Source organism: Mytilus edulis, chromosome 13, assembly GCF_963676685.1.
Source record: "Mytilus edulis chromosome 13, xbMytEdul2.2, whole genome shotgun sequence".
Lineage (NCBI taxonomy): Eukaryota > Metazoa > Mollusca > Bivalvia > Mytilida > Mytilidae > Mytilus > Mytilus edulis.
In genome coordinates this window covers 4,409,061-4,420,409 of record NC_092356.1, presented here as the reverse complement: position 1 = coordinate 4,420,409, position 11,349 = coordinate 4,409,061, and the positions used below count along the sequence as shown (strand labels likewise).

The window sequence follows — 11,349 nt, the reverse complement described above, 5'->3', positions numbered from 1 at the left end:
GTCTAAGTCGGTCGTAGTCATTTATACAAGATTCATATCCTACCATTGGCATTTTAATAAGGCTCTCAAAAGAAAAATAATAATGATATGTTGTCTTAGAATCATATTTTATTAGACTAATAGTGGTATATATAAGCAGTTACATTTATTTCATGTTTGAAGCGGTGCAAATTTTAATTTAATTAGACTTTTACCAAAAGTTGCATTGTAGCAAAGGAGAAGAATAATTGTGGTCTGAAGCCAGAAACACGGAAATAATTGAATTTAACAGAAAGGAAACAAATATCGAAAAAGGGAGAGGATTTTTTAGACCTTTTATGAAATTCTCCATACATAATTTCTTTTACAAAAAATCATTCTACAACAGTTTACAAGCTGTATATGCCAACGATTTCGCGGGTGTGTTCTAGTTGTATTATTTTTTTGTTATTGTAAAATTGTTGTTTATTCCTGCAAGCACATCAGGTCTGATTTAATATCAAAGGTTTCTTTTGTTCCTTTGATGAATATAATTGTCATCATATTTTAAGTACCACCGTGCAGGTTTTTAATGTTTAATTTATTTGCATATGCTTTACACTGACAAATCATGAGTGCAATGAACATAAAATGAAAATTGTCGAATAGTATCAATTGAAAAAAGCCATAACGACACTGTCCTTCATTAACGTTTCATTGCTTGATCTAAACATTTCCAGAAAATGTTATTTTCATTTAATGTGTCTGTTTTACGAATGTGGTCATTGGCATCCAGTGCCATCATTTGAAGTACACATTGCGGAATATCTGTTTTGGTTATATTTTCTAGGTTTATAACAATTATTCTTGCTTGTAATCCCAGAAAATGTTCAATTCCAACAGTAGCTTCATAGTAAGCCCAATAGTTGTTTACAAACTCTTTTGAAATCACTAAGATTATCTTTTTGCATTTTGGAATCGAATTGTTTAAAGCAAAAAGTCTGTGTTCTCCAGCGAGGACATCGCCTCTATCTAACAAAAGAAGTTTATAGTTCCGTCTCTCTTCGAGAAATATGCGCAAAGGTCCATATACCCATTCATAGTCCCCATCGCAAAAAGCTACATATGCATCATATTCAAGTTTTTCTTCTTTTGACTTCATGAAAAGTGGATTGGCCATTCCGATAAATAAACAAAAGTATTGTAGGTGCAATTTGTAACGATATCCAACTAGAATGAATAAAAGAAGCACACCGAACAATGTTACTGAAAAAATAACCCATACTTTCGTTATACATCTTATTCTAAAAATTCGCAAGTGATTGTAGACAGCATTTGTTGTTGTAATATTTCCATCGTTTCCGACACACGAATAACTACCATTGCTGTCAAGTTTCACTTTAGTAGTAAATAACCATTCTACAAAATCTAATGAAGCACAAGTACAAACAAGAGGGTTGCCATCTAATAAGACTGTCATTGTTCTATTTGATTTTCTGAATAGCACTTCAATGGCGTTAATTTCTTTAGTTATCAAGTAGGCTATCTTGTTATTTCTGATGTTAAGGAAACTTAGACAGTTGAAGTCGTCTAAATTTAAGGGAACACTTGTGAATAAATTTCCTTCAAGTATCAAAGATTGCACACTGTCTAATTGACTTTTAAATGTTGAAGTTCTGAATTGGTCTTCAAATGCATTTCTCGAAAAGTCTACATACTGCAAACGTTTGCATGAGTCCAGAGATAAATTTTCTGTGGTGATCATCTTTTAGGCCAATACTTAGTGAAGAACTTTGCATTATCAACTGTTCCAAATTGACGGCAGATTGTAGAAGGTATGGATTTAAAACACCACATTTGAAATGTGAAACATTAAGTATTAACACGTTCTGAAATCCCCTCACTGTGTAATTGCAGTCTACAAGTGATGTGTATGACAGGTCAACGATTTCCAATCGTTTTATACCCTTGAAAGTTATACTGTTTATCGGATCATTTCGTCCGATTATAAATGATGCATTTAGACATTCGAGTGAAGAAGGTAGTCTGATAGACCAATTTGATCGAGTATCGAATATAGCTCTGTGATCCAGCGTTCTTGTGCCATTAGTGTTTTGTTCTCGAATGTTTTCAATAGATCGACTAGATATCTCAGAAATGTCTATTCTTTTGATATTAATTAAGAAATTCAAATATAATACAATAAAATCCTGATGATAATCAAAGTCATTGTGATTTAAGTTCAAAGATTCAAGACAATGTTTGTATTTCATTTTCTGAAAGGCATTTGCATCTATCCTCCTAATGCCATTCCAACCCAAAGATAATCTTTTTACGCAAATGTTACCGATATATGCAAATAGATCAGCCGAAATAACATATTCACCATAATTTTTAAAATTATTGCTCAAATCTAATTCATTCATTTGTCGATTTTGAAACACGTGCAAAGCTGGTAATGTTTTTGATAATTTAAGAAAATTTTGATTTGGAATAATAAGACTTAAAAGTAATTCTAACGGTGCAAAAGCATCGATTTCTATCACTCGTAAATGACCATTGATATTTAATTGCTTTAATGGCGTCCTTTTGAATGATTGAAATGTAAAGTTATGTATAACAACACTCTGATAATCAACTTCGAAGTAGTTTAGATTTTTCATGGCAGAAAATATCTCAGAAAATGTTCCATTTGATGGGCCATCATCATAAACCAATGCAGTAATTCTGCAAACATCAGACCAGGACTCTCTTGGATACGTTGACAGCAAAATATATGAAATGGAAAGAACTCTTAGCTCAGTTAATGCTGCAAGAACGTTACTTTCAAATTTTTTCAATGGATTATTTAAAAATTTCAGGTTTTTTAACTGTGTCAAATTATTGAAAGCTGATTGGTCGATTGACGTTATATTACAGTCACTTATATCTAGAAAGCTGAGTTGTGTATATCTAGTAAATGTTTCCTTACCTAAAAGGTCAAGGTCATTGTTAGCCAGATATAACTCTGATGTATTTCGTGGACATTCTGTTGGTATAAATGTTAGATCCCTCGAACTACAATCACATCTCATTCCGTTCATACTTAATGAAATATTACAATGTCCAGAATAAAACGAAAAAGTACAATTTACACAAAGAAAGAATAAACATAGAATTGTCAACATTTTGGTAAAATTATTGTGCAGATCTTTAAAATTTAATCTGATTCCTGAATATATCACCACGAGATGAATAAAACACAGTATCATTAAATATCTTCTGATCGGTTTTTTTATCATTTCAAATGAAGCCAGTCATGCAATACGTAAACATTTAAATATAGATCTGTAAAACTTATACCTTAAGTTCATTGTGCTAAAGAGCTATTGTTACCAATATTTTAATTGTTTAATTGTTTAACAAAAGGTTCACAATCAAAACAGGAAGTTTCGCACTACTGCGTCCAAATTGAATGTAAATCCCCACTACATATAACAATACATCCATATGATGTCGTCAGTTGCTTAAGTAATATCTAATTATATGATGAAATAGACAAAATAGATTCAAATTATTGTTTTTAATCATCACTGGGTTTTTACTTACATCAGCAACACGACGGGAGAACCTAAGATAAACCCCGTTTTTATAAGGATGTTGTTGTGTGTTTTTGGTTGGTTTTTTTTTTCTTTTTTTTAAGGGGGTCTTTTTACTTACATGAGCAACATTTTTTTAAGGGGGGGGGGGGGGTCTTTTTACTTCTTTTTTTCATGATGTTATTTACACTTTTGCCTTCGAAAGTTTAATTTTTTTATCTCTTTTACAGACAGAGATATATGTTACAATAATTCTGATGAAATGAATGAATTATTTTTAACATGCGACAAACGGACTGAAAAAACATCACCATCACCGACTACAGTAGTAGAGCTTAAATCAATCTTTAGAGACCCGTAAGTTACAAGTATAACTAGCATCTATATGAGTCTGATCTATAACAATACTTGTCCAATAGAACACAGTCAAAAGCCTTACAAAAGAATATAGTTTCGAATATTCCTTTGATGAATATATAAGATTACGACCGTGTAGGGGTTTAATATTTTACTATAACTGCATATGCTCTGACTGACAAAGCAATTGCGTGACGTAAAATTTTAGTTTTAAAATGTTTGAATTGTTCCAATTGAAAGAAAACACATGACGACACTGTCCTTCATTAAAGCTTCATTGCTTGACCTATACATTTTCAGAAAATGTTATTTTCATGTAACATGTCTCTTTTACGAATGTAGTTGTTGGCGTCCTATGACATCATTTGAAGAACACATTGCGCTATTTCTGTATTGGTTATAGTTTCCAGGTTTATAACAATTATTCTTGCTTGTAATCCCAGGAAATGTTCAATTCCAACAGTAGTTTTATAGTAAGCCCAATCATTGTTAATAATCTCTTTTGAAATCACTAAGATTATCTTTTTGCATTTTGTTTAAGACAAAAGAAGTTTATAATTTCGTCTCTCTTCGAGAAATATGAGCAAAGGTCAATATACCCATGTGTAGTCGCCATCGCAATACGATACATATGCATCAAATTCAAGTGTTTCTTCTTTTGAATTCCGGAAAAGTGGATTGGCCATTCCGATATTTAAACAAAAGTATTTTAGGTGCAATTTGTAACGATATCCAACTAGAATGAATAAAAGAAGCACACAAAATAATGTTGCAGAAAAAATAACCCACATTGTCGTTATACATCGTATTATCATAATTCGGACTTGATTGTAAATTGCATTTGTTGTTGTAATATTTCCCTCGTTTTCGACACACGGATAACTATCATTGCTTCACTTTAGTAGTAAATAACCATTCTATAAAATTTAATGAAGCACAAGAACAGACAAGAGGATTTCACTTATAAGACTGTCATTGTTCTATTTGATTTTACAAAAAACACGTCAATTGCGTCAATTTCCTGTGCAGTTAAATAAGCCATCGTGTTGTTTTTCAGGTTAAGGCGACTAAGTCGGTTAAAAGTAAATCACAAATTTAAATTACTTAACTTAGAGGACAATCAATTCGGAAAGTCCATAATGACATGGCAAAATTAACATACAAAACTTAAACAAAACTTAAAAGGCATTTAGGTTTAATGGAATACTTGTGAATAAATTTCCTTCAAGTATCAAAGATTGCAAACTATTAAGTTGACTTTTAAATGTTGAAATTTTGAACCGGTCTTCAAATGCATTTCTTGAAAAGTCTACATACCGGAAACGTTTGAGTCCAGAGAGAAATTTACTGCGGTGATCATCATAGAGACCGATACTTAGTGAACAGCTTTCCATTATCAACTTTTCCAAATTGACGGCAAATTGCAGAAGGTTGTGATTTAAAAGTCCGCATTTGAATGGTGAAATATTAAGTATATCCACGTTCTGAAGTCCATTCATTGTGTAATTGCAGTCGAACAATGAAGAGCATGCTGAATAAAGTATTTGCAGGTCTTTGTCTTACCTCCTCAAATGTTAAACACATTAATATTGCTAAAAGCTGGTGAAAATTAAAATCATTGTTACTTAAGTTTAAACTCTCAAGACAATGTTTGTATTTCATCTTCTGAATGGCGTTTATCATTTTTATGCCATGGAAGGTCAAAGATAACTTCTTTACACAAATGTTACCGATAGTTATAATAAATGTATCATGTACTCTAAGATTATTGTTTAAATTTAGCTCATCCATTTCTCGATTATTAAACACGTGCAATGCTGGCAAATATTTTATAGTTTAAGGAGACGTGCATTTGGAATAAGAACTAGACAGAAATCGTAACGGTGAAAAAGTATCTTTTTCAATCTTCATTAATTTACCTTTTATCTCTAAATATTGTAATGGCGTTAACATGAATTTGTATATCACTATGTAAATATTTCAGATCATTCATCACAGAAAATATCTCCGCAAATGATATATTTGACAGTCCACCATAAGTAAACACCTTTGTTAAATGTAAAACATCCGACCATGACTCTCTTGGATACGTTGCCAGCAAATCATGTGATATATGAAGTACTTGGAGTTCATCTAGTGGTGCGAAATTATTCCCTTGAAAAGTTTTCATTGGATTATCAAATAAACTCAGTTATTTAAAATGTGGTAAATTATCAAATGCTGATTGGACAATTGCTGTCACATGACAATCACTGATATCTATATATTTAAGCTGTGTATATTTAATGAAAGCTTTCTTAGATATAATTTCTATATCATTATTATAAAATTGAGAATGGCAATGGGGAATGTGCCAAAGAGATAACAACCCGACCATAGAAAAAACAACAGCAGAAGGTCACCAACAGGTCTTTAATGTAGCGAGAAATTCCCGCACCCGGAGGCGTCCTTCAACTGCCCCCTAAACAAATATATACTAGTTCAAAGATAATAAACGCCATACTAATTTCCAAATTGTACACAAGAAACTAAAATTAAAATAATACAAGACTAACAAAGGCCAGAGGCTCCTGACTTGGGACAGGCGCAAAAATGCGGCGGGGTTAAACATGTTTGTGAGATCTCAACCCTCCCCCTATACCTCTAGCCAATGTAGAAAAGTAAACGCATAACAATTCAGTTCAAGAGAAGTCCGAGTCTGATGTCAGAAGATGTAACCAAAGAAAATAAACAAAATGACAATAATACATGAATAACAACAGACTACTACCAGTTAACTGACATGCCAGCTCCAGACTTCAATTAAACTGACTGAAAGATTATGATTTCATCATATGAACATCAGGCACAATCCTTCCACATATAACTCTATTGTGTTTGATGGACAATCTGTTGGTATATGTGTTAAGTTCTTTGAGCTGCAGTCACATCTTACGTCCTCTTTTGTTAATGTAATATCATAATGATTCGATAACACGTAAGCACTTACAACCATAAAACACTGAAAATTGATAGAAATTCATTTCGCAAAAATCTTTGATGGAAAATGCTGAATATCACTGTTAGATTATACAAATTATAATGTTTTTTCAAAAGTTTAAAGTTGTATATGTTGTGTACAAGTTATCATTTTGTACAAATTATAATTTGTACAAAATATTTGTACAAATTATAATTTGTACAAAATATTTGTACAAATTATAATTTGTACAAAAATTGCTTGTACAAATTATAATTTGTACAAAATTTGACTAAAATTCACTTATAACTTGTACAATAATTTATAGTATGGATTTTGTAATATAAAACATTTAAAAAGTATTAATTCACTCTATAGATTTGTTTTTCAAAGACCATACAATAAACATGATAAACCTTTATTTACAAAATACATTTAGGACAACCTAACGTATTCATGTAATTTTTTTCAATGCAATTTTTAAGGTCATTTAAGATTCATTTATGCTGTATATTGTATATTCAAAGCCTGTTATCTGGTTTTTCAAATGGTCATTTGCAAAAGTAAAAGAAGTTAAGGCGTTCAATAAAATGGCTAGTATCATGGGTATATTTGAACAACAGGATAAATTATATCAAGAAGTTTAACAATATATCAAATTCATCAAAGCACAACCATCTTTATACAAAAGACAAATTTGATGGGTTCATTTCTACAGTTAAAAAGGCAAAAGAGTCATTGAAGAAAAAGACAGACATTTGCTTAAGAAATATGATGTTATTGGAGTTGCTGATATGGAAGAGTTCATAAAAAGGGGGAAATGATACGTTTTTGGTTGTATTTTATAAATACAGAAAGAGGTCTGACCCAAACATAGGTTTGTCTTCATCTTCGTTGCCTAAGACAATTTTAACAAATCTTTAAACTGGGGAAGGTTTATAAGGTGTTTAAAGAGGTTTCAGGGGAGAACAGTGAAATTGATGACTCAGATGAAAACACAGGTACTGAATCGATAGAATCAGAAAGAGAACATGTAAATGATAGTTAAACTGGATCAACTATTACAACTATTTAAGTTTTATCAGAGGGTGTCGAGAACCTTATCATTTGTGCAAGAAAACGTGCATTTTCTGGCCAACAAGTTCAAGCCTATGTCCTCACAAAAAAAAAAATAGAAACTTTTTCTATTTCACGAGTTCCTGATTTACAACTCTCCCTAGGAGAAGTTGTAAATTGGTTTTCAAAAGTGATTGTATTGTGTAATTTGGGGTATAATGGTTCGCTAACTTCTCCATCATATAAGAACATTGTATATTATTGTATAGTTCGTATTAGTTTAAACAAAAATAGTTACCAGTGTGTTTGTTCCATATTGATTTGTAATTACAATTAAAAGATTTGTTTTTTATTTGATTTGAAAACTTATTCTATGTAGAATATTGTACAAGTTACAAGTTAAATTATGCCTCATTTTGTACAAATTATAATGTGTAAAGGCACTTTTTGTACAAATTACAATTTGTACAAAGTCAAAATACAAATTATAATTTGGACAATTTTTTTGTACAAATTATAATTTGTACAAAATTATAACTTGTACACAACATATATATGCGAACATAAATATAACGAGTCATACAAAACATTACAAAACAAATAGATTCCTTTAACATATCCGTAGTACTCAAGTTTCTTATTGACGAAGAAAACAATAAAACAACTGTAGTACAAAAAATGTATACACTTAAAAGAAACAAGGTAAAGATAACAATTACAATTTGAGCTATTTGTTCTATTTACATTTCACAAAATTTTAAGATTACGAAAAACAAACACGTAATACTTCCTGTCCATACGAGATTTGTTAATATAAACGACAAATGACTTCTTTTTAACCTTTATAACATATGTGAAGTAAACTCTTGTAAATAGATAATACTTATATGTTTATTCACTATTTTTTTTGGAAGAGGAGAGGTCCGTTGTATAACGCACACGCACTGAGTCCTGGAACAATATACAGATAAAAACACTGAAAATAGTAAATCTTATTTTAAATTAAAAGTACTAATTTCACAAGTTAAAACATGCTAAAAAATATACGTAGTAAGCTTGATTTTTGCCGGATGCCCAAATACTCAAGAAAAATTAATACCTTTGCAGTTTTTTACTATGCATCTTTTTGAAATATCCCCTGACCTTATTGTTTTGTCTTTACGGGGATTAATTCAATCGTCAACAAATGACCCCTTCCCCTGGCCGATTTGTTTATGCGTTTGTCCTGGTGTAATTTTACAAACTGAATACAGTTATTCATTACATTGTATTTTTTTTCTAATAATGGAACACAGTGATATTTACTCTGAAACATTAGAAAATATAAGCAAAGGCGGCGCGCAAACAGAAACATATCCCATAATGCGCTCAAATCTAATGCGCCCTAAGAAACGTACACTATATTTTTTATAATATGGCTGATTTACCAGATTTTTTTTTCTGAATTTCTCGTTGATCGGATACACCTTCACAGAATATGCGAACATCTTTCCATGACTTTGGTAAGTTTGCAAGGCTTCAGATTACAGACATACATGTTCAACTATTATAGATAAAAAAAAAGATAAAGGTCTTGACAGTTGTTGTTCAGGTTAATCAATGTTAAAAGTGCAAATGTCATTCAGTGTTACAAGTATTTAAACACATACAAACTTCCTGCGTCTCTCTGGTCACGCATTGTCTTTCACGATCAATTTTAATGAACAATAAGCAAAATTCGGTGTTTTTAAAAATAAAGTGAACGGTTTAAAGGGAAAAAAACTTTACTTTTATTGTTTCATCGGTCGCGCAAAAGATTCAGTTTCAAATTATCAATTACATATTAGAATGCAGTCATTATACTGTAAGTAATAAACGTGTTATTTGTTGATAAAAAACTTGTGTTGCGCCTTTTGTGTTTTCTTTTAAAGAACTGCATATTTTATTTAAATAAATGCACAGTGTTATTACGAAAGGTTTTTTTCCTGATTTGTTCTGGGTTTTGAAAATAAAACATATTCTCACAGATTTAAAATAAAACTTCAAGAAATTTCATTAACGATCCAATACCAGATCTTTCAAGATCGTATCGCAATGCTTGGCCAGCGTTAGGTATTTTTTCACGATCTTTTCTCTCGATGAACCGATTGACAGTCGTGGACTTATGGTCATTAATGCTCTTTAACTTTGTACTTTATTTTGCCTTTTTAACTTTTTTGGATTCGAGCGTCACTGGTGGTTCTTTTTGTAGACAAAACGCGCGTCTGGCGTATATAAAAAATGTAGTCCTGGTATCTATGATGAGTTTAATTATATCTCAATATTCACACAATCTTAAAGGAGTAGGTCACTTTAAGACACTTTTCAAACACCTAAGTGTCTATTTCAATTGTTTCAAGGAGTTTACGTGAAAAATTTGAACTGACTTAGTCATTAAAAACGCCCTGATTGAGGCTTAGATATGAAAAATCTATCAAATATGCCAAAAAAAAACGTCACTTTTCAGATGTTTTTTTGTCAAATATGAAAGTGGCCGCATTCGTGTTCATCCTCAAGTTTTATATATGTTATTTATTATTATCAAATACAACTTACATGTCAATATAAAGAATGAACACAAATGCGGCCTCTTTCATTTAAGACGTAAACCGTCTAAGTATAACCAAAATTCTAAAACTGTTAAGATTTCAGTAATATAGCATCACTTAATGATGCTAGTACCGGATATATGCACATTGTATTTTCAGCTTGTTCTAATGTAGCAGAAGGATTCTACTTTCCAATAAATAGCTAAAAGTTTACATTTCAACTATTATGTAAAACTGCTATATTTTGGGGCCACAAAGGGGTCTTACTGAACCCTTACTGAACCTTCTCCTTTAAGAAGACGAAAATGCAGATTATGTTAAATGACTGTAGTAATTATTTTCTTTATTGGAGAAGTAATAGATTCAACGTAAAATGTCGTATAAATACATGTTACACGAATGTTATACAAAAAAGAGAGATTTAATTCAAATTCGTTTGACAAATGTTCTTTCGTCAAAATAGACAACGATAATCACAGGTGTAATTGTCATAGTAGTCATGAATGATTTTTTTAATTTTGAGATAGCTGACAACATACTTGATATTTTTTTTTATTGTGAACAGCTTCCTATATATGTTATATATGAATGTTTGGTCAGGAATGTAAAAACCATCATAAAAGAATAATAACTGTGTTTCAATGTGGCCATGGATTTATCTTATTTACATGACCAATACGACGGAAGCCACATGAAGAGCAGTATTTGATTTTCCTTTCCGCTATGCTTCACCCGAGATCCCTGATTTTGGTATGCTCGGTTTGTCAGCCTTTTTGATTTTTTGTTTTGTTTTGCCATGGCGTTTATTTTCGGATTATGAGTTCCAACACTGTATAGAATGGTAACGGTATAATGTTTTGTTCGGCTTTTCCGC

At 31.2% G+C, this 11,349-nt stretch overlaps 1 protein-coding gene across 1 annotated transcript; it reads right to left on the bottom strand.

The window, feature by feature from the left end:
- Positions 1-664: 664 nt before the first annotated feature.
- LOC139501976 (toll-like receptor 4) lies at positions 665-1,138 on the bottom strand. Its single transcript, XM_071291288.1, has one exon. It carries the CDS (start codon positions 1,136-1,138, stop codon positions 665-667), a length of 474 nt encoding a protein of 157 aa, XP_071147389.1.
- Between the last annotated feature and the right edge of the window lie 10,211 nt (positions 1,139-11,349).